Genomic DNA, 25,005 nt, shown 5'->3' on the forward strand with positions numbered 1-25,005 from the left:
TAAAAAGTTAAAAGAACTGATATGTTAAAAATAAATTGTGTGATGTGGCATAGTAGCTAATGGATCTTGGCAATACCTAAACGTTCTTCCAAGGATAAAGAGTATAGTAATTAATTGTTTGTGCTGTTGTAGAAACCAAGCATTTTTATTTTTCTCTTACAGTGGAAAGAAGAACTGAACAAAAATGAAGTTCTTGTGTTAGTTGCTCAAATCTTCCTGGATCTCATACTTCATTCTCAGATGTCCTTGGCAGATGTCAATCTGCTTATCCTTGATGAGTGTCATCATGCTACAGGGAACCATCCCATGCGTGAAATTATGAGGACATATGAGCGTCTTAAAGCCCACAAACCTGAGCTCTGTCCAAGAGTACTGGGTCTTACTGCTTGTGTAATTCACAAGAAATGTAAGTTTGATGATGTAAGAAATCAAATCAAAGAACTGGAAAAAACAATGTTTTCTGCTTTAACAACTTCAGTAGATGCTCAAGCAGTAAAGAAACACACCACTGCAGCCAAAGAGGTTGTAATTTGCTTTCCTTCATGTGAAGTTTCAGAATATGCAGAAAATGTTCAAGCACAATTAATTGGTATTAAGAGTGAGATAGATGAAATGGAAAATATTGATGAGAAACAAAAAAAAGTGTTGAAAAAAAAGTTAGACAACATTAGTGAGATCATGGGTCATCTGGGAGACTGGTGTGGGGCCAGAGCTGTCAAATTTGAAATGGAAAATTTTGAAGAAACAGAAGACTTTGAAGAAATACCAGCTGTAAGAGATTTAAAGAAGCTTCTTTGCCAAAGATTGGAATTAATTTATAAGTATTGTTGTGATGAGGAGAAGAAAATGTTCCAACCATTAAGTCATGCCTCTGAAAAAGTTAAAAGGTTGTGTGATATATTGTCAGTGTGTAAGAATGATGTGTGTGGGCTTATCTTTGTAGAAAGAAGAAACACAGCCAAGTTGTTGTATGACTTTCTCCTGGAAGCTGCAAAGTTGTACAAAGAACTTTCTTTCATTAAGCCTGCATATGTTATAAGTGCCAATTCTAGGTATTCTACTGATATCAATTTGCTTCAGAATGAACTTAAGAAACAAAAGCAAACTTTAATGGCATTTTCCAGAGGAGAGAGTAATTTTTTGATCTCAACAAGTGTTTTAGAAGAAGGTTTAGATGTTAGAAAATGCAATGCAGTGATTCGCTTTGACAGAGCGATGAATTTTCGTTCTTATATCCAGTCCAGAGGGAGGGCTAGAGCTGTCCCTGCAAAATATATCCTAATGATTGAAGAAAGTGGTTTAGATGATCTCTTGTCATCTGTTAGGTTATACAGAGAAATTGAATCTGTTTTAACAGATATCTGCAATAACCGAGAGTTGCCCACAGACTTGGAAACAAGCCTTCATTTTGCAGAAGATGAGCATGTGCCTCCTTATGAGCCATTTGGCCCAGATGGTCCTAGAATCACTTTTAATTCTGCCATATCCCTTATTAACGTGTATTGTGGAAAGCTACCCCAAGACAAATTCACTGAGTTGGTACCTGAAATTGTTTATGAGACATCCACTGAGGATGAGGAAAACAGGATTGTTGCTGGCATTAAACTACCTATAAATTCATGTTTGAAAGAAACTGTGTATGGGGATTACATGAAAAACAGGGAGCATGCCAAAAAGAGTGCTGCATTAGCACTCTGTAAAAAGCTTCATGAGATGAAAGAACTGGATGACCGCCTCCGTCCAGCAGAAAAATCAGAGAAAAATATGTTAGATGATCTCATACAGGTGCCACCAGAAGAGCCTGCTGAGAGTGGCATGCCTCAGCCTGGCACTAAAAAGCGTAGGCAGATTTATAACAGAGAGGTGTGTCAGGCCCTTTCTGTCACAAAAAAAAGTTTCAAGCTGTATGAGGTTGTTGTGAAATCAAAACCATTCAGCTCAAATCAAGTAACAGTTGATTCAGAGGATATGAACATGTCAGTGGGGTTGCTTTGCAAGGAGACTCTGAGACTTCCTTCATTCCCATTATACTCACCAAAATGGAATGAGGTGATAGTTAGAATTCGGTTAATTAATGAGTCCATTCACCTTGATCATAAAACTGTTAATCATGTTGAGTATTTTCACAAAATTGTCTTTGAGACTTTGCTTGATATCAGTCCAACTCTGTTTGATTATTATCCTCAAAAGACAAGTCTGCTAATTTTACCATTGATAGGAGGCCAGATTGATGTTCCTCTCCTCTCAGACATTGCTTCCAGAGAGACTTTAAGAGTGTTTGAGGCAGAAACTCCTCCTAACAGAATATTCAACTTTGTAAGATCTGATTTTGAGGATGCCATTATTTACCCTCTCTATGTAACCAAGTCTGATGAACCCATGTATTATATCACAGAAATTGAGGATCATATGAGTCCTCAAGATAAATTCCCTGATAAACATTACAACTCTTATAAAGACTATTTCCATTTAAGATACAACAGAGAGATAAGCAATAAGTGTCAACCATTATTAACAGCAAAGCATTTGCCAAAAGATCTTAATAACTTGAAAATGATTGTCCAAAGAGGAAGAGGGAAAAAGAAAGGTCAGGAACCTCCTAAGCTTATGCCAGAGTTATGTGGCATTTTGCCACTTAGAGCCTCCCTATGGTGGCAAATCATGATGATGCCATCTGTGCTCCATCGTCTCAATAGCTTATGTGTGGCAGAAGAAATGAGCAACATGATGACTCCCCCAGACTCTCATGTCATATCCAGATGGCAGTGTAATGAGACTGATAACTTGGATTTTGATTGGTTATCTAAGTTCATCAAGGAAATAATGCAGCATACTAGAAACAATTTACCAGTAATCCTAGCCAATGCTGAACCCAAACCCATTCAGCCCTTCATGATTCTGAATGCACTCACACTACAAGGATCAAATGATAACTTTGACATAGAGAGACTGGAAGTGTTGGGAGATTCCTTCCTTAAATATACTGTTGCTGAGTATCTATTTTTGAAGTATCCTTTGGAGCATGAAGGAACACTTTCCCAGCGACGTAGCCAGTTTGTTAGCAACAAAACCTTATACTCCCTTGGGAAAGTTAAAAAGATACCAGAGAAAATTCAGTCTATTATATTGAATCCAAAATTCAATGGAATTTTGCCAGGATTTGTCCTGAAACCAGAAATGGAACTCCAGCTTCAAGAAATTAAGGCTCCTCATGATATGTGGACAAGATCTGCTGATGTGACTATGGAACAATTGAAGGAGGTAAGAGTGATCTCGCATTTCATTTTATTTTTTATTTTTTTAAAGTTTTATGTATTTATTTATTTATTTATTTATTTACTTATTTATTTATCTTGTCAAGAGAGATGCATAATGGTTTTATTATTAAGCCTCAGAAATAAATGGGGATTACTTAAGGTACCATTTTATAGTAGAAATAAAGAAAAGTACCATGATGTAACAACACTTCAGGTACTGTTGTTCAAACAGTGGAGTCTCAAATTCCCATACAGTAATGGTTTTCTGGAACAATATTATTTGGATAAGATTCATAATTAGTTATAAAGGCTAGAAATCCATTAATTACCCCCATGGGCTATTGGATGGATGCAAGAGATGCATGTAAAGCATGCAGCCATCAGTTTTGGAAATAGAAAGGTTGAGGCCACATTTGAATGCCAGTCCCATTATCATTGCTCTTGCATTAACTATTCAGGCACTGCTTCCCTTCTGAATCATGTATCTTTTATTCAAATGGAAATTTGTGTGGTCTAGGATCCAGGAACTGGAAATTGATTACCCTCAAAGTGCCTGTGGTGTGAAAGGAGTGAATTACAAAATATCACCAGTCTGCATATATGTTGCAAGTCTAGAAAATTACAAAGTGTGTAAGTTCTAAAATGAGTCACCTTCATGTAGTTTAACCATCCATGGAGAATGAGTGTGCATATGATGTTGTTGAGGGTAAATATTTGAAGTGCAAGATAATGACATTAAAATGAGAGGACAGATTGGAGGAATATTTTTTAATGAAGAAGAGTGAATGGATTGAAGTGTATAGGGTTGAGAGATATAGACAGAATTACACTGCTTGTCTTGTGGCTGCTTTTGAAGGAATTACAAGAAACATGTATCAGGATTGCTAGACATAGGACCAGTTTTATCATTCATAAATTTATTCCCTGTGATCATTTTCTGTTTATCACAGGAAATAAAGAAAATGGAAGATGGAAGCAGAAAACCATGCTACAACCCATGGACACAACATGAAGTCTCTGACAAGAGTGTTGCAGACAGTGTTGAGGCTCTTATTGGTGTCTCCTTGCTCGTCGGTGGCCGTGAGACAGCCATGAATTTTCTCAGCAACTTAGGCATGGAAGTCTTTAATGTAAGTTTTAATGTGATATTTGATGTAATATGATTTATGATGACATAATTAATTAGAAATAAATGTAAAATACATCTGTGACTAATTCAATTACATTATACCACAGTAATTTATTTTTTAAGACCTGAATTGTACTGGAATGGTGAATGATATGGTTATCATTATTATTATTATTATTATTATTATTGTTATTATTATCATCATCATCATCATCATCATCATCATCATCATCATCATCATCATCATCATCATCATCACTACCACCACCACCACCACCACCATATTTAATATTCCTCTTTGGTCGTTTGGGAATCACAGTTTAGCTTTATACTGCAAGACTGGGTTGGAAGAGTACTGCCATGATATTTCTTATTTCTTGAAGGAAGGTGATAGGAATGGATTAGAAAAATTCCTCCTCTTTATTTTAAATCTTACAATGACATGTTGTCTCAGCAACCTGTCGTGAAGGAAGATGTTAGTTTGGTTTATAGATGATCATTAATATCAAATTCTTCTTCATTGTCATGCTATCCCATTTGTCAGCTTTAGGACCACTATCGTGTAGATATACATTAATGATCTAGAATCTAAATATTGGGATTAATGATAATACTAGTAAATTTATGCTTAGTTAAGATGAATAAATGGACAGATAAAAGGCATACATGATTTGATATTATAAGCAAATGCAAAGTACAGTCAGTGACACTCGTGATTAGATCTTCCACCAACGTGAGTGTCATATTGCACAAACTGGCAACGTGTTCCTCCTCGGTCTGAAAAAATCTGCTGGGAGAAAATAACTACAAGGCAACTTTGTCTATCATATGTTTTTGAAAGCATAGAGTAATGGGTTCAGTGTTTGACATATTGACATAAGGGAGAGTTATCTTTTGTGACTACTCTTTGCTTCGTCTAACAAAACGGATGTGTTTGATTTAAACAGAGTTTTCTACTGAGATGATGTGTGATGCCTGGAAAATATACAGGCCATGATATAGTACAAATGTTAGAGTTTCACTGGAATGGTGAAATGAGTAGAAAAATAAACCATATATATAACAACTGCGAGTGAAAAGACTGTGAATGTGTTGGTGAAGAAATGGAGTGATGAGGGACACTGGGATGTGCCTCTCCACAAGCATAGTGGTGGGCTGTCCCCCATTTTTTTTTTTTTTTTTTTTTTTTTTTTTTTTTTTTTTTTTTTTGCTGTAAGTTGAGGATGTACCTTTATCTGTCTTTTGGTACCATGTAAGGTGTTGTCAAACATTTTGGGATGGCCCACCACCATGTTTGTGGTGAGGCACATCCTAGCATCCCTCATTGCTCCATTTCTTCACTAACACACTTAACAGTCTTTTCTCTTGCAATAGTTATGCCCTGTATTTTTTAATTTGTTTCACCATTCTAGTGAAACTCTAACATTCGTACTATGTAATCATGGCCTGTATATTTTTCAAGCATCACACATCACCTTAGTAAGACACTGTTTAAAATAAGCACAGCCATTTTGTTAGCTGAAGCAAAGGATGGTCACAAAAGATAACTTTCCCTTCTGTCAATATGTCAAAGACTGAATCTGTTAGGCTATGCTTTCAAAAACATATGGGGGACTAAACTAAGTTGTCTTGTTGTTATTTTCTCCTAGCAGATTTTTCAGATAGAGGAGGAGCAAGTTGCCAGTTTGTGCAATGTGATGCTCATGTTAATGGGAGTTCTAATTGTGAGTACCTAGGTAGACAATAAAGAATGAAGCTTTGGCAAGATCAGACAACAAAAATTATTTAGGCGTTATAGTTAGCTCTGATTTCCATCAGAGAAAATAGTTGAAGACCAGAAGTAAAGAAAATTATTTATTAGCATTCACCTCTAGGAATGTTAAAAATAAAAATATTATTTAATTTATATGTGACACTGGTCAGACCTCATCTAGATATGCTTTGTAGTTCTAGTCCTCATTGAAGGAAGGATTTAGATAAGTTAGAATCAGTATAAAGGAGAATGATTAAAAAATACAAGGGATGAGAAGTATTCCTTATGAAAGAAGATTGAAGCTTTTTAATTTATGTTCTTTAGAGAAGTATGGTTTAAGAGGGGATCTGATATTGGTCTTAAATTGTGTAAGAGATATAACAAGGATGACAAAAACAAAATTCTCTGGGTCACTAATCAGGATAGGACAAGAAATAATGGGCTCAAGCTTGATTAAGTTAGATGTGTAAAAGGGAGTTTCTCAGACAGAATGGTTGAGGGATAGAATATACTCAGTAACCATGTTGGCAGTGCTTAGTCGTTAAGGAGCTTTAAAAGATGACATATTTACAGATGACGATGATAGTTGGAAATAGTTGATATGTTTCTTGCAGATCATGTGTAGGCCTCATGGTTTCTTGCAGCTTCCCTTATTTTCTTTTATTTGTATAAAAAAATGAGAAACCAAATTGTGATCAAAATGGCATAAATAAGGATTTTTACGATTTAAAAGTCTTCTTGATATATACAAGCTGTGTATTGGCTGCATTATATTGTGTTCTTTCAAGAATTCATTGTATATCATATTTTGCTATTTGTATGAAATACAAATTATTATTAATTTCAGGGCACTTCATTGAAATCTGGTTTACCTGTACCATCAGCTCTACTAAGCAAAGAGAAATGGGCAAATGAAGAAATGCTCAGGTATTATGAAAAATATTGCCTTGACCGCCTTGAAGAAAAGATCCAGTACACTTTCAAAGATAAAAGCTTTATTGTCCAGGCTACAACTCACAGCTCTTTCTGCCAAAACAAAGTAAGTTCAAGAAGCAGATTTTTTTTTTCTTTCTTTCCTTCTCTCTCCCCATCCACAGGAAATATGAAGATGAAAATGTTATGATAGCGGATATGAAGACAGAAACTTGAACTTTTCTCATATCTTTATTCTGAATATCAGTTAGTGAATATGCACACTGATAAAAATGTGATTATCCCTTACCTATATATGAGGTGACATGAAAGAAATATAAGGTAAGTAATTCTATCATGAAAGAAAGAAATGCAACTATTTTCTTTTATACTAGACTTCATTCTTGTATTGTAATTCTTTCTGAGGCACCACCTTGCATGTTTCAGAGACAGCCATTTGTCTGAAAGAGTTTGACATACAATAATTCTTATATGCATTCTTACCTTTCACTGTTGTTTTATTCTATCAGAATTTTATGATTTTTAAGAGTAGTATAACTTTCTACCACTTTCTGGTTATTTCTGTGACCTTTGACTGCTCTTGAGTTAAACATTTCTAAGGATTTTAAATGCCAAATACAGTAAAATCTCACTATATGCAAAAAGCGTGTAACTTTCTTTGGACTTAAGGACCTGCTCAACCAGAATTCTTAATATCAGAAAAAGGTCTGATTAGTACATAAGAGGCCTGGTTTCTTGATAGCTCAACCTGAACTGGCTAAAGCATTGTTCTTATTTTTTATATGTAAGTTATCAAATACTGTTTTCTGTGTGATTATTTTGATGCAGAAGCTTGGATACTGTACTTTTTGGTTGTTTTTTGGTTTATCCTTATCTGTGAGCCAACATAGAAAAGTGAAGAAGTCAGTGACCATAGAAGTGAAGGAAGAAATAATTCCTTTGCTAGAAAGTGGAGAGAATATAGTAGATGCAATTGCAGCCTATTGCATGCAATGGATGCATGACATTGGTGGCATGCAGTGAAGATCATGATCAAGTAATATATATATATATATATATATATATATATATATATATATATATATATATATATATATATATATATATATATATATATATATATATATATATATATGTGTGTGTGTGTGTGTGTGTGTGTGTGTGGATACGGCAAGAAGTTTGGTTTAGAAGATCACTGATTAATAATAGGAAGAGAGTGGGTGACAACAGAATCCTGAGGAACACCACTGTTAATAGATTTAGAAGAACAGTGACCATCTACCACAGCAGTAATAGAATGGTCAGAATGGAAGCTTAAGATGAAGTTACAGAGAGAAGGATAGAAGCAGTAGGAGGGCAGTTCGGAAATCAAAACCTGACTCTATCAAAAGCTTTTGATATGTATATATGAGGTGCCTAGAACCAGAGTGATGTAAGCGCTGAAAATTAAAAACACAAAAAAAAAACACTGTCGAAGTTTTGCAAGTTTAAAAAATGTGGTATCTCTTCAGTGGACTGAGATAGAAAGTGATAATTGGTATCAAAATATTCAGTAATTTATGTCCTTTACAATTATTTGGTTGAATTAATTATTAAATTACAATTAAATTACATTATTAAAAATAAATAGGTGACTGCATTTTTTCTTTTGATACAGTTTTATTAAGGATATCACACAGCTACATTAAAATTGTATCTAGGGCCCACACATTGTTTATTTCCTTTATTCTATCAAGATATATTATTTTATATTTACTATTAGGGGAATCACAAATATTAAAACATCTTTTTAGTGAATTAATTTCATTAAGCAAAAACGTAAGCAATATACAAGTACAGTAAAATCCCTCTTATCCGGCATCAACGGGACCGCCGACATGCCAGATACTTGAATATTGCCGGATACTTGAATAGAAGTGAAATTATGTCCACAATCATCACCCTACACTAACGCATCTTACCATAACAAAGATCAGCTGATCTTAATCAGCAGCTGATCTGATCAGCTGCTTAAGTGTAAGCACAACACGCTTCCTCTTTTCTACAACTTTAGGCATGATGAAGGCGTCAGGCGATAAACAGGGCACACGCGGGACTGAGTCACTGAGTAAACACAGTGCAGTGGGCCGCGGGTGGCGCGAAGCAGTGCGCTCTGGTGGCGAGGGGACAAAGTATGCCTCGCGCGGGAATTTTAATCGATTTTATGAGTACACATTGATTTTTTATTGATTTGAAGGCTCGGGGAAAAATGTGCCGGATACTTGAAGCTGCCGGATACTCGAATGCCGGATGAGAGGGATTTTACTGTACTTCTTTTAATACAAACACAAATGAAGAGAATGATACAAGCTTAAAAAATCAAACTGGAAGACTAAAACAAAAACTAATAAATACTATGAAAATATATCGGTATAAAGGATGATAAAATATAAAGAAATAGTAAAATCATCCGATGCATCCAAAGCTCACATAGGCTTCCCCCATGATTCTTCGTCTTTTAGTGATATTTTTCTTCCATTTTGCTTCCTCTGGAGGATCCTGACTCCTCATGGAATATGCTGTCGTCCACCATAATAATGAGAGGCTTACATGTTGTGTAAAAAGCAAAATTAAGATAGCAGCCTGTCATTCAAGGGTAGCAAGTGGACTGAAGGGAGGAAGAGTGTTAAGCATGTAGGTGTGGTGGTGGGGAGATGTCCTGGTGTGACATGTGACTCACAGCACAAGCTGTCATTGGCTGCCTCTTCCCGTGCTACTGTGGCGAGGGGGTTACTTCTCTCTGGCCCCAACAACTGATAGCTATCACTCAAGCATGACAAGAAGGTTCCGTGGATAATTTCACTTGGATGGATTTTTGGCCCTATTGTGGGGTCCATTCTGATATCTGTGCTCTCCCATCATGATAGTAAGATTGGAGAAGACAGTGCAATAAGAATAATAATTTCAGCCACAAAGTCACTTATGTCACTCTGGCTCTGGGTGCCTCATATATATATATATATATATATATATATATATATATATATATATATATATATATATATATATATATATATATATATATATATATATATATACACCTTGGGTTAAGCCTATCCTAGTATACCCCCAAAATGACTTATGCCCTTTCCTGATACCCAGATTCTGCATCAACATGTGCCTGTGAATGTGAATTGCGCCCACACTACCAGTGGTGCCACAGCGTTCCCACCACTGAGGACTTCTGAGCCAGGAGTCTTCAGAGAGAGAGAGAGAGAGAGAGAGAGAGAGAGAGAGAGAGAGAGAGAGAGAGAGAGAGAGAGAGAGAGAGAGAGTGTGTATCATAACTTTGACATTACTTTATGACCTTGATGTTTCAGGTTCCTCATTTTACTACCGTTCTATATACATTTGGTTGTAATGTAAATGATATTAGAGGAAACTGTTATTTTTAGTTTTCCCCTGGAACAGATTAATTAATTTTCCTTTGATTTCAATGGGAAATGAAGATCTAATCTCTCTCTCTCTCTCTCTCTCTCTCTCTCTCTCTCTCTCTCTCTCTCTCTCTCTCTCTCTCTCTCTCTCTCTCTCTCTCTCTCTCTCTCTCTCTCTCCCTCTCCCTCTCTCCCTCTCCCTCTCTCCCTCTCTCCCTCTCCCTCTCCCTCTCTCTCTCTCTCTCTCTCTCTCTCTCTCTCTCTCTCTCTCTCTCTCTCTCTCTCTCTCTCTCTCTCCATTTATACCTCCCTGCCAGCCTTCGTAGGGATCATTCTGGTGCTATGCTGCCACTGATTGGCTGGTTCGCTTGTTGTCATGACAATGAGCATTTCAGAAGAAAATTGTTGCATAAGAGGAAGACCCACTTTACTTTAGTCAGGAACAAAAGCCTCTCATGATGGTGATTTTTTTTTCACTAAATGGGCATTATATATATTGACTATTATATAAAAATGTCAGATGTGGCACAAACCACCAAATTGAGATAAAACAGAATACATATAATTTTGTAATTTTGGGCTTTTTATCTTCTATTTAGCAGTGTCATCTGGATTTAATTCTGGTAGATTGAAAAGTTCAGAATTGAGGAAGAAGTCAGGATATCACTTTCATTGGATGTTATTTTAATGGCACAGGCTTTGGCAGCATGTATGGCAGATGTATGGAAAGACATTACTATCCTTTATGCATAACTGGTGATAATTTCTCATGAAGACACCACACTAGTATAAAATGAGTACTATGTTTAATTCTTAATGGATGTTGCAGGTGACTGATTGCTACCAGAGACTTGAATTTTTGGGGGATGCTATCCTAGATTACTTAGTGACGGGGATAGTGTTCTTCAACCATGCTGATTACACACCTGGTCAGATGTCAGACCTTAGGTAAGGCTCTCCTTCAGTTCTTACTGAAAAATGGGCCACATTATAATTATATATATATATATATATATATATATATATATATATATATATATATATATATATATATATATATATATATATATATATATATATATATATATATATATATATATATATATATATTGTGGTCGAAGATGTTGCAAGGAATTGGTATATAAAGGCTACCGGAAACTCAAACATTTTCGTATTTTAATTGATAACTACTAACTTCTTATTTACATTTCTTACAAGTCAAAACTTCTCACTTGTATTCATCTTCAAATGATTTAAAGTTACTAGGTGTCACTTTATATCTCCAACATATTCGTTGATCAGCGCAATCATTGTGCAAAACACAGACAGTATCAGATGCATAAACACAACAGCAATTATTTGGCACAATTAGTGTTCAGTTAGAAAAACACACATGATATCAGCCTCATCAGTTACTATAAACACTCCATAACTGAGTAAATCTTCATACACCATATGAACCTATCATATCAAACATCAGTTATACATACTACTCTTTTAATAAGATAACTCATTTACAGACGTTTTCAAGTTCTGGTCAGGCTCTCTGGAACCCCTGGCTTTCTGACTGTTACTCTCTGCTACTCTCCACTACTGATTTATTTCACTGCTACACACTATAATATACAAATGATTGGGACTGCCTATTTCCCTCAGAAAATTATCTTTATTTTCATAACATTTTACGTATCTATCATTCACATTGCTCATTTATGCATGTGATCCACCCACAGGCATGGTACCGGATACAGATGCCAGTCAGTGGATAGGGGCAGTTTGAAGGTGGAGTGTAAGGGGGCGTGGGTATTTTTCTATAGACTGTCCTTCCTGGTGCCTCGCGTGAGCCTCCAGGCTGACCCTCATGCCTCCTGACCTACTTTCCCTTTCAAATCCTTTCTCTGCTTTGTCCCTACTATCATAACTGTTAATCCCTCTTTAATCCAGGCTGCCTTCCCAGGTTTTATGGCCATCTTCCTGTTGTGGGCTACGTGGGTCCTGTGTCCGGGTTTGGGTTTTCTGGGCTCCCTCATATCAAGTGCTAATTACCCTCTCTCTTCACGGTAGTATGACAGCTTGTGATTCTCCCAACTTCATTCATCTTACTTATTCTATCTTTTCTTCTTCTTCTTCTTCTTCTTCTTCTTCTTCTTCTTCTTCTTCTTCTTCTTCTTCTTCTTCTTCTTCTTCTTCTTCTTCTTCTTCTTCTTCTTCTTCTTCTTCTTCTTCCTTATTTTGTCTTCTTTCTTCTTTTCATTCTCTCTCTCTCTCTCTCTCTCTCTCTCTCTCTCTCTCTCTCTCTCTCTCTCTCTCTCTCTCTCTCTCTCTGTCTCTCTGTCTCTCTGTCTCTGTCTCTCTCTCTCTCTCTCTCTCTCTCTCTCTCTCTCTGTCTCTGTCTCTCTCTCTCTCTCTCTCTCTCTCTCTCTCTCTCTCTCTCTCTCTCTCTCTCTCTCTCTCTCTCTCTCTCTCTCTCTCTCTCTCTCTCTCTCTCTCTCTCTCTCTCTCTCTCTCTCTCTCTCTCTCTCTCTCTCTCTCTCTCTCTCTCTCTCTCTCTCTCTCTCTCTCTCTCTCTCTCTCTCTCTCTCTCTCTCTCTCTCTCTCTCTCTCTGGGAAGCTACCCAGGTGTCACGTGCCTGCCAGTGAGGCCAGGTGGATGAGGACCACCGATGATGGGGTGGTTGCTGGGCCTGCCGGTTCAGGACATGGCCGGGGCTGGCATCCAGAGACAAAGAGATGAGGGTTGACCTCACACCCATGTGGTGATAGCTGAGGTGGCCAGAGGTTGGTGTCAGGTCCCATGGGAAGGGCGCGACGAAGGGGATGTGAGGTGGGCAAGGTGTCCCACCACATTGCTTGGCCACCCATCTCGCAGTGTCCTCACAGCAAACAAAGCATATGGAGTGATGCAAGCACATAATTTACATCATAAAGATGTGCTTATCTGTATAAGACATGTGATGTATGCACTATAGCCAGTCGCAAGGCTCACAGAACAACATCATCAGAAAAGTGAGGATGCATTGGGGAATCACAAAACTTACCGTATTTGATGGCTGATAAGATGCACCTTTTCTCCCCCAAAAAATCTCAGGAAATGAGCCTGTATCCTATGAGGCCAACGTTCAGCATTGAGGCAGTGGTTGGTGGTAAGTCTTTGACAACAGAGGCTCTAAAATCAAATCCCAGACATCTTCGTACATGTAAACAAAGTGATGATTGGTACTACACCACAAGATAACTCATTCTTTCAAGGTAACAATATATAATAGGTCATACTTACCGGTAATTCACATAGAATGACACCGGTCAGGAAGAATTTGCCTAAGTGACCATGCACCACGCATTGCATGTACCAAAACAAACATGTGGTCAGTTACGCGCTGAACCTGGTGACACAGGCAAGCTTCACTGCGTTCTTTACAGTGTGATGCCGTTACTTCTTGAGGTAAGACACACTTTAATACAATTAAAATTGCACCTATCTTTTAACATTCTTATGAACAAACTTTATTAGCCCTGTAGTCTCTCACAGTCACTGCCGACGCCATATGCCAGGTACATGTTTACATCTCACAATAGGATTGGTACGTAGTCTACGAGCAAATATTTAAGTTTTTAAATGCAAAATATTGGGATCTAATAATGATCTAAATGCATGTGAGAGTCTTCAAATGTCAGGTGAAATTCTTCACTTCACATTCAGAGCTTAAATCTGCTCATTTATCTTTTTTTTCCATTTCAGTGTCTGCCAAAACTGGGTATGTCTTATGAGCCCGTGCATCTTATGAGCCCATGCGTCTTATGAGCCATCAAATATGGTACATAGCAGTGACATCAGAAAAGAACACCCAGTGGCAAACTCACACTAGCTGTGATGTCAGCACAGCGAATCACAGACCAAGAAAACTAGGACAACACTAGAGGCCATAAAGCAAGAGAACAAGGTGTTTCTATGCCAGATAAACTGCAAAATAAAGATGCACTGCAAAAATCATAACATTGCACAAATAATGCACATAATAGCGATAAAATCTTCAAGTAGGGTGGATCATTGCAGATTATGCACTGGAAGCCACGAGCAGGAAAGACCACACAGACAGGAAACACCAAAACTTGCAGAAGACTGACGGCTGAGAAGTTCTTAAGTCTTGAAGCGACAGGAACACAGCTTAAAAATCAGTTGAGATATAGTATTGAAGTGAAGACTTGCTGCTGAAAAGTTCTTGAGTCTTGAAATGACAGGAATGCAGCTTAAATCAGTCAAGATGTGTCGATGTCAGCTTGAAAAGTCCAGACTTGAAACAGGAATGGCATTGGTGATGGCTTGAAGTTGTATGGAAAACAGGCTGGCGGGGGCAGGCTTGGCAAAAGAAGCTTGAAAGCACCTGAAGAAAGCATCATAGTTGTGTAGTAGCACAGCAGTTTGGGTCTGTGATGAAGGTAGCTGGAGTAGCTGGCGATGAGCAGGCAGGACATGTGGCCAGGAGGACTTGAAGACTGTTGACTTCTTCCACCATGGTCACCATATTTATGTAATAGGAATTGTAATGTTTCTTCTAGTAGTACTTTGTATAGGTGGCCAGGATACAGATAAACTTGTTGTAAAACCAGCTGCAAACATATTAATAAAATAGACTGTACAAATGGTAATCAAGTGAATCACCAGGAGCTGCACATCCAACCTTGAGGCCTGGGTGGATGTGACTCCCCATGTCCACCACCTAGGCCAGGCAGACAAGGACTCTGCATGTCCACCAGCAAGGCTGGGCAGACAAGGACTACCAATGATGGAGTGGTTGCTTGGCCTGCTGGCTCAGGTCACAGCTGGGGCTGGCGTCTGGAGACAAAGGGAGGAGGGTTGACCTCAATCCCATGTGGTGATAGCCAAGGTGGCCAGAGGTTGGTTTCAGGTCCCAAGGGAAGGACATGGAGAATGGAATATGAGGTGGGTAAGGTGTCCCATCACAATATATATATATATATATATATATATATATATATATATATATATATATATATATATATATATATATATATATATATATATATATATATATATATATATATATATATATATATTGTTACGACCACAATACCCAGCCCATTAACCAAGCTGCTGCACCTGAACTAGCTTCACTGAGCCACCTCCTATATGGAAACACGGGTGTACAGGGTCCCTTGTGACTCCTGCACCCTTTTCACAACTGTCATAACTCCAGGTCACACTAATTTGAGGTTGCCAGTCTGTTTTACCTACTCACAGACAAGGGAAAATACTCCAAACTGCACTTAACACCCACAGCTGCAGAAGAATTGACGACCGTGTCTAGGAAAAAACAGTTAATACACAATAACATACATATGATTGAGGTATAATACCCCGTTGAGCTTCCACCCACCATGACAGTCCTCCCGCTGGCCAACAGAGTGTTATAGCGTCAAGCTGAGAAGTATCATTTACTGCCTCCAGGGTGACAGGCCTTTTCAGGACCTGGAGAGGGAGTAAAGTTTACTACGCGGCTAATTACTTAGGTCTTCTGCGGCTGTTCTGCATCAGCCCGCAGTAGCATTAAGACAAACAGGGTTATTAACAAAAGACACAAGAAACTACTACAAAATGAAAGGGTGCCCACGAACACACAGGAGGGCCAGTCACCGCTCACTGTGCACAAAACTCAACTTGTACACTTGTACAGGTGAGGAGTCACTTCCTTGGGTGTAGTGTGTAATTTACAACTACACTTACTGGCAGACTACTATGGAGACTCCTATTCTATATAAATAGGTCGGGGTGTATGGGCAATAATGGCTCACTGATCCCCATTAAGGCAACTGACCCGGCTACCTAGTATCCCGCTTTATTCTCTTATAAATGTTAGAGCACGTCTCAGTATTTCTGCTCCTTCCAACAACTGGGTAGTGACTGCCTGTGGGAAAGTGCTCCAACCACCACTCTGCTGCTAAAGGGAAGGGGAGTGTGACACACACACACACACACACAGACATGCTCCCACCCCTGCTCCTTGTGCAGTTTCTACTTGAATAAAACACTTTACTTTTAAAAATTCTCATGAGCAAACAAAGGGGACCAGATGAACACTGATTATTTCATTGTCAAGGGCAACTTTTCTGCTGCAAACTGTGAGACTCAAACTGAGTGAATAGAGAGAAATAAGGTAAATTAATCACGGAAGGAGAATGTCTGCATGGAAGTTCTTATGGTAAGTTAATGGCAGCAAGTGGCCACTCTGGTACATCTGGGGTTCATACCATGACTCTCTCTCTCTCTCTCTCTCTCTCTCTCTCTCTCTCTCTCTCTCTCTCTCTCTCTCTCTCTCTCTCTCTCTCTCTCTCTCTCTCTCTCTCTCTCTCTCTCTCTCTCTCTCTCTCTCTCTCTCTCTCTCTCATTTATTGTTTTTTCTCTTTCATTATTCTTACTTTCTCCATTGTGTTATCTCGCTGTTTATATATATATATATATATATATATATATATATATATATATATATATATATATATATATATATATATATATATATATATATATATATATATAAAATCACTCCTAAAGTTGTAATACCTTTGGCAAGTAAAATAATATATTAGAAAGTTATAATAGTCATTGAAGTTATAACTTAGATTTCTTTTTTTATCCGTCCATTTAGTATAATGAATTAAGTGCTGTTCTCTGAAAGATAGAAGACTTTATACTTTCTTTAAAATATGTTTTATCCTCTTTCAGGTCATATTACGTGAAGAATGAAACTTTGGCAAGAGCAGCTGTCAGGAAGAATTTGCAGTGTCATTTACTGTATCTTGCCCCCAAGCTTCAGGCCTCGATTGACAAGTTTATTAACCTCTTCCAAAATGGACTTGATGATGATGAGGAAATTTTCACAGAAGATGATGCTGTGGATTTGGAGGTGAGTTACATAAACTAGAACTAGGATTAGTGTGCATTTACTTCCTTATATTTAAGAATATCCTTAATTATATGAAAACTTACAAGTTCTCATATACATTTTCAGTCAACACAGATGTACAGCTATATGATTTTTACATGAAATTACATATACATACATACGCAAATATATACCAAGGCTGTCTCCTCCTAAAAGGGATAAAGATAAGGCACACAACTTCCACATTCATTCTCATTCACATCATTCTGTTAGCATCTTAGCCTCTGATGGAGAAGAGAAATTACTCCTGTCCTCATTTTACAGAGATCAGCCCCACAGCTTGGACAGTTTGGTCCAGAACAAGGCTTTTTCATAGCATGTACTTTCTCGTATCACACCCAATTGCCCCACACCTGTGTGAGACTATCAATGTGTTGCACCTCCCTTGGAGGTCTCAGGGCTGTGTCATTCCTCATACACTCTCAACTGCTTTTCACACCACCTGTCTTACCACCATCCTAGCATCCCCTGCTTTCACCTGTTTCTCATTACCAGTTGCTCTTTTCCTAATTCTCTTCACCACTTTCCAGAACATTTTCTTATTCTCTTTGCAGAGGAAATGGCTGTTATCTCACTATCTCATCTAATCATGTTTTTCACATAAAAAACTTCACTATGATCCAGTCTATCTTTTCCTGAATTAGTATCATCACAGACATAAAACATTGTCATAGGTAAAAAGTTCTTGGCTGATGAATATGGGGTTGTTGAAATAATGTGCACTTCAGTTCCATTTTCTGTTGATTTTTCATATTTTTTTTGCACTTTAGAGTTACTAATTGGATTTTGCTAAATTAAAATTATGTGCAGTTACAGTGGAATCTCAGTTCTCGAACTTAATTAATTCCTGAATGCCATTTGAAATCAGAACAGTTTGGAAATCAAAACTATTTCCCCAATAGGAATCAATGTAAAATGGATTAATCTTTTCTGGACACCCATTCACCCTGTCTTAGCAGCTTATGACAGACACTTCCACAGCCAAGATGTCCATTCCACATCTCCACCTCAAAAATTATTTACTAGCAGAAAGGATGTATTGAATAAACTTAGTGACACAGAACTTATCAGAAGATATTGTTTAGACCTTGCAGGGATTTTGTTTGTCATTGATCTAGTAAGGGAAGCCTTACAGAGCGAAACAGAGAAGAACAACCCACTCACTGCCAAACTGAAGGTGATCATAACATTTATACATCTTGCTGCTGGGAAAAGCTGTAGGGAAAATGAAATTGTGCAGTAGTGATGGTATTGTTGGTCATAGAGAGAGCCACAGGTGGCTCTGGATTACTCCTGAGTGCTGAAAACTGTTTGTTTTCAATGGGATCACATTTAACTTATTTCAGACTGAATTACCATCTTACCCACTGTGTCTCTCCTCCAAATACATAAAAATAAAGTAGATATTTATGGAAACTATAAATTAGTAATAAACAGCAGTTTTTGCTTTGTCTGTTAGCATTTGAAATCAAGGAACTTTGTTCGAGAACAGAATTATGGTACAGCAACCAAAGCAATTATGAGTTCAAAATTTTGTTCAAAAACTGATGTACTTAAAAAAGGGAACCATTCGGTAACTGAGGTTTCATTGTATACATAATGCATCTTTCACATAAATTAAGAATTAATTATTAAATTAAGTATATGCCTCAAAGAAATTAAGAAAAATACAAAATTGGTATAGAATGGAGTGTGTCAGTTTAGTACGGTATTTCACAAAGTTTGACGGAATTACAATTTTAAAATGTGTATTGTGTGTTATCAATATTGCCTTGCATGCCTTGTTGAATGATCTGTAACATTTTTTTTTTTTTCTTCCTCCATCTGCACAAAATTCGTTATACACGAGGGTACACAACAACAAATATGATTCATTCCAAGGTAGCACTCACAGTGGCAAATGTGCTTTATGGCAACGGAAGAACCTATGGGAGGAAAATTAATTGGTTCCTGGGAACCAGAAAATAATTTTAAAAATTCCACAACTTGAAGAAGAATACATCAAAATGAGCACATTTGGATTGCTTCATTTGAGATAACAATAAATATAGGCAGTACCCTCCTGAGTTTCGGGCCAAGGCCTAAATTCTGACCATTCCGAGTTTTGCACATTATCACCCTGAGTTTGGCACTGCTTTGACAAGTAGTGGTCCCATTTACCTCCTGTCAGTAGCATGCATAGACATCCAGTAAACCCTCAGTAATTCAGAGCGCTCTCTCTCTCTCTCTCTCTCTCTCTCTCTCTCTCTCTCTCTCTCTCTCTCTCTCTCTCTCTCTCTCTCTCTCTCTCTCTCTCTCTCTCTCTCTCTCTCTCTCTCTCTCTCTCTCTCTCTCTCTCTCTCTCTCTCTCTCTCTCTCTCTCTCTCTCTCTCTCTCTCTCTCTCTCTCTCTCTCTCTCTCTCTCTCTCTCTCTCTCTCTCTCTCTCTCTCTCTCTCTCTCTCTCTCTCTCTCTCTCTCTCTCTCTCTCTCTCTCTCTCTCTCTCTCTCTCCTTGAAAGTAAGAATAATCCGAAGGACTGCTAAATAATAAGAGACTGACAAAGGAGAATGGAATTCCATATATGAGTGTGAGAAAGAGGGAGAAAGGATGCAGCTAAAATGACATTAAATAAATGAGAGAGAGAGAGAGAGAGAGAGAGAGAGAGAGAGAGAGAGAGAGAGAGAGAGAGAGAGAGAGAGAGAGAGAGAGAGAGAGAGAGAGAGAGAGAGAGAGAGAGAGAGAGAGAGAGAGAGAGCAAGGTATCACTCCCTTGTCCCTTATCTCTGACAAATAAGGGGGAGGGGAAGTGACAGGGAGGGAGGTTTGAGACAAGGTGAAAGAATGGAGAGGAAAGAAAAAAAGGGAAGAAGGGACAGGCAGCAGGTAGGTGAGGAGCGGTTCACACAGCTGGTGAGTTAGTCTTGTGAATTTTAGTTTGTTATTCTGATTAAATTTTTATTGAAATTTTGGTGCTCGTACAAATGGCAAGTTTGTCTAGCTAGTTTTGGTTCGTCATTCTGATGAAATATTTATTAAAGTTCCAGTGCTTACACGAGTGGTGAGTTCGTTAGGCCAGGTTTGATTCATTATTCTGATTAAATATTTATTAAAATTTCAGTGTGCTATTGCAGTTATACATTATTGTGACTGTGCATTGTTGTGTATTCTGTTGTATTTCATTATATTTCAGTATTTGGTATTCCCTAATGGGAAACTGTGTACTCTGCCAAAACTTCATTACATAGCCATAGTGGAACTGAATATTTTGTCAACAAGAGATATTTTTCACTTTCTTCTTGCTTATTATTTTGCTGAGAAAGAGCCAAAAGATGTACGAGTATCTTACAACATAGTAAGAAAAGAGAAAAAGAGAAAACAAAGTAAGAATGGTAAAGTAAGTTAAGTATTGACAAATATGATTCAGAGATTCTCAGTGTGGCCTTGTCTACTTTACTCATTACCAAATATACTCTTTGCCTTATCTGCATATAAACTGATTAACTTTATAAGGAAATTATTATGAATTATGAAATGAATTATCTATATTCACATTTTCATTCATGATTGTAGGATGTGGAAGTCCCCAAAGCTCTTGGAGATCTGATAGAGGCCATCATTGGTGCTGTCTATCTTGATAGTGGGAAATCCTTGCAGGTTAGTTGTTCACTAGCACTTGTGTTTCATTTTTCAGTTATACTTACATAAGTACTTTAGTGAATTCAGTATTATAGACTTCTGCAGGATGGTCCAACATCTTGGCCCACTTCAGCACTAAACAGTTACATGAAGGGCCACTAATATATATATATATATATATATATATATATATATATATATATATATATATATATATATATATATTATATATATATATATATATATATATATATATATATATATATATATATATAATCCTAGTTCCTAGTACTATTTCATATACAGACCCAGAAATTCTGTGTTTTTTGTGTACAAAATAAATTTATAATGCAAGCAATCCCAGGCCACAGACAATCAAGCTATGGGCCACTTGTGGCCCAAGGGACTGTAGTTGGACCACCCTGGACTACTGTATCTGCTAGTGTAGAAACCCCACTCTCTTTCACTCCGCTTAAAGCTTCTATGTTAACTTTGAAATAAGTTTTATAGTATACTACACCTGGCAATACAAATACCTATGTAGTGTGAATAGTTTCACCTGTAGTATAGAGTTTATTTGCTTCCTTGATGTAGACCATTAATTTCAAGACTAAATCAATGTGCTTTGGAATTTTTAAATTAATTAATTATTTTATTGATTCATTAATTATTTCTTTTACTTCTTAGTGTAGGAGGCTGTGGTTGTAAGGCTTAGGTGAGATCACATGTTCTTAAAGTAGGTTAAATTGCTATATGATGTTTCTAAATATTAGTCAGTTAGAGCACAGGGAGGGTCAACCGTAGGCCTTTGGCACCGCCTCCTTCCTCCCTTTGTGTACCGTCATTGCTATTATTATTATCACTAAAGGTTTAAAATTTATTGCAGTGATCATTAAGCTAATCCTGAGTGAATAACATAGATTTGTTAGAGGTTATACCATTATAACTCTACAGTGTTACTTTGATAGTAAACTATCGTCATTGCCATTTATTAACATATTGTAATGAAGTACATCAATCTTGATGGAAAGAAATATACATTAGACTCAACCCACTTTTAAGAATTCTTGATTATAGCTAAAGATGATGCATTTAGTAGTGATGTTAATTAGTTTCAAAAAATTATGGGTGATGATAGATAGATAGTAACTTTTAAGTGCCCAGAGTTGCCTTGTATAAGTTAAATGGTATTTCGCAGTCTGTTTATTTTCTTATGTTCTTTTATTCTTAGGAGGATGACCAATCTCTTTTTTTTAGGTATAATTAATGTATTCAAATTTCTGACAGAGAGCATGGGATGTGGTGCAGGTCCTCATGGGTGATATAATAGAAGAAACCCTGAAGAGGAAAGACATCCCCATCAATTGTGTTCGCAAACTGTATGAAATGGTGCCTTCTGGAATTAAATTTGTCAAGATACCCTATCAGGAGGCTGATGGCAAGGCAACCTATGAGCTTCAAGTAAGTTTGCTATTACAGTTACTTTTTCAGTTAATGTGTTATAATCAGTAATTATTGCTTGCCTACTATGGAATTAGCTTTTCAACCAGTCAAACCTGGTAATAGAATATACAAATACACTGATAAATCTTCAAATAATATAATCAAGATTCAATTATGATCTTTAATAATCCTTCTTTCATTCTTTCTGGATGCCCAAAACATTGCAACACTGCTTTTCTACAACATCCATTCTCCTTTTTATTTCCTCCTTCCACAATGGTTCAAATTTATTTTTACTCCATTTATATTCCTGAGACAATTTCTGGTATATTCAGTCTTCACTCTACTGCTCCCATATTAATTTATCACTGCCTCATGCAACCTTCTCTTTTCACTAATTCCAAGTGGTCTATTTCTGATTGGTGTTTTCATTCCTCCACATATTTTTCATTACTTCATTAATTTTAAACTTCATCTCCTTCTGTTCCTTTATCTACAACAATATGTGATCCTAAATGTTCAGTCTGCCTCTCAACCAGCTTACCATTACATATTGTCTCTTTACACTTTTTTTTGCTTGATTCTTGCTGTCACTTAACCTCTGTTTTTGCAGACATGGTGGGACATATATGAAAATCTGTATGATAGGTTAAAAATTACCATTAAAGCTGAAATTTTATTAAAGAAACTTATATAATGGTTTGATGAAAAATGTCTGCATTTAAGAGACTGAATGGCTTCTTGTTTTAATGAAATCCTTTTTTTGTCAGATTCCTGGCCTACCCCCATTGATCAGAAGTGGGAAGAATTATGATGTTGCCAAGATAGTGGCAGCAAAGGCAGGACTCCGTTTGCTAAAGGAGAAAGAAAGGGAACGGGATTCTGCATGGTGATAGGACATTCAAAGCCAGACAAAAATTCACTCAGGCCTTAATGATCATCTTGGCCTGACTGGTGACATGACAGACTTAAACACTTCCCATTACCTATTTATCATACTGTTAATTTTCTGGGTTTCCATGAAGTTCCATAAATGGGCATGATATATGGACTATTCTATACTGGTATATAAAGAAACAATATTATGACCTGTAGATATGTATTTTGTATTAATTTTTTCTAGGATAGGTAGTATTATATAGGGTAGTATTATATAGGGTTTTATATGTAGTGGCAGGTAAAGCCTGAAGTTCATTGAGAAGATGGTTCCTGTTTTACAACCACTATTTTTTATTTTATTTTGTTTTATTTTATTTTATTTTATTTTATTTCATTTATTTATTTATTTTTATTTATGTGTGTGTGTGTGTGTGTGTGTGTGTGTGTGTGTGTGTGTGTGTGTGTGTGTGTGTGTGTGTGTGTGTGTGTGTGTGTGTGTGTGCGTGCATGCGTGCGTGTGTGCGTGCGTGCGCGTGCGCACGCACATGCATGTGCATGTGTGTGTGTAAGTAAATATAAGATTTAGATTAAGAGTTTATTTTAGAAATAAGGATGAAATTCTGTTGATTTAGAGATAAGAGTATCATAATATATCTGTAAAAGTTTTTTAGATAACTTCTTAGAGAGAATGGAATTAGATTTGTATTCTTAACTTTTTGCTTTACTTTTGTCAGTGAAAACTATAGACAGAATGTGAAAGCTCACCTGATAGTCATATGTAGTACAATCATTCCTGCCAGAAAGCTTCTGTCCTTAAATATAAATGTAAGGAAGCTCTTTAATAATGAATTCTTTAATCCCAAAAAAAAAAAAAATGTGTTGCATTGTGATACTTTAGTATACAGAAGGAAATGATCAAAGCATACATGATCAGAATATGACTAAAGTTTAGAGATTTTACCGTATAATAATAGATATAGATGTGAAGAAACATTCTTGATAACTATTATAGTGCTCATCGTTTTTATATATTCAGTATTCCTCCTTTTTTCTTTCTTGAACATTTGTTTATGTATTTAAGGCACCATTCAGTAAAAATAGGTATTTCTTGAAAAATCAATTTTCCACAGAAAAAAAGTTCAATGATGTGGCAATGTCAAAGAGTTCTCAAAGCTGTACCCTGTTTTTAGTGCTCTGGATGTGTGTCCCTTTAAATCTTTCCATGTGCTCAGTAAGGATTTGATTAAATGGACATCATGTCTCAGTTTCTGCAACATAAAACCAACTGTTATAATTGTTTAGGTATTATTTTTTGTTGTCAACACGTGGCAGGTTACATAATACATCATGTTATACTATCAAAAAATCTTATGAAAATATTGGTGCCTTATGACCATTTAATCAAGTGAAAATGATTCTTTGTTTTCGTATTGTGTATTTTGTTGTAATATAAGTGTATATTTTTATACTAGTGCTTTAAAGAATGAATTAACATAACTCTGTGAAGAGAATATTGATATATTTTGTTGAAAGGAAGGTGTTTTAGGGTGGTCATAAAAAGTACTGAAGTAGGTCTTTGTTAAAGTGGTGGTAGACTGGGTTCTGTTCCCCCTAAATGATGAA

General features: G+C 36.8%; 1 protein-coding gene across 8 annotated transcripts in view; it reads left to right on the plus strand.

Moving 5' to 3' along the window:
- The window catches only part of LOC135100847 (endoribonuclease Dicer-like), a 37,865-nt gene that overhangs the window by 11,630 nt on the left and 1,230 nt on the right, over positions 1 to 25,005 (plus strand). For 5 of the 8 annotated variants that reach the window (XM_064004314.1, XM_064004318.1, XM_064004316.1 and 2 more), the window contains exons 5-12: positions 163 to 3,261; positions 4,208 to 4,387; positions 6,987 to 7,178; positions 11,315 to 11,433; positions 17,225 to 17,405; positions 20,995 to 21,078; positions 22,348 to 22,521; positions 23,274 to 25,005. The exon at positions 23,274 to 25,005 is cut by the window's right edge and continues 1,230 nt beyond it. In XM_064004314.1, the coding sequence (XP_063860384.1) occupies positions 163 to 3,261; positions 4,208 to 4,387; positions 6,987 to 7,178; positions 11,315 to 11,433; positions 17,225 to 17,405; positions 20,995 to 21,078; positions 22,348 to 22,521; positions 23,274 to 23,396 (4,152 nt within the window). In that variant the 3' untranslated portion in view covers positions 23,397 to 25,005. Of the gene's footprint in view, positions 1 to 162; positions 3,262 to 4,207; positions 4,388 to 6,986; positions 7,179 to 11,314; positions 11,434 to 14,224; positions 15,122 to 17,224; positions 17,406 to 20,994; positions 21,079 to 22,347; positions 22,522 to 23,273 lie in introns of those variants that run through there. The other 3 variants (XR_010268943.1, XM_064004319.1, XM_064004320.1) reach the window with 3 other exon arrangements.

Source organism: Scylla paramamosain, chromosome 5 (assembly GCF_035594125.1).
Source record: "Scylla paramamosain isolate STU-SP2022 chromosome 5, ASM3559412v1, whole genome shotgun sequence".
Taxonomy (NCBI): Eukaryota; Metazoa; Arthropoda; class Malacostraca; order Decapoda; family Portunidae; genus Scylla; species Scylla paramamosain.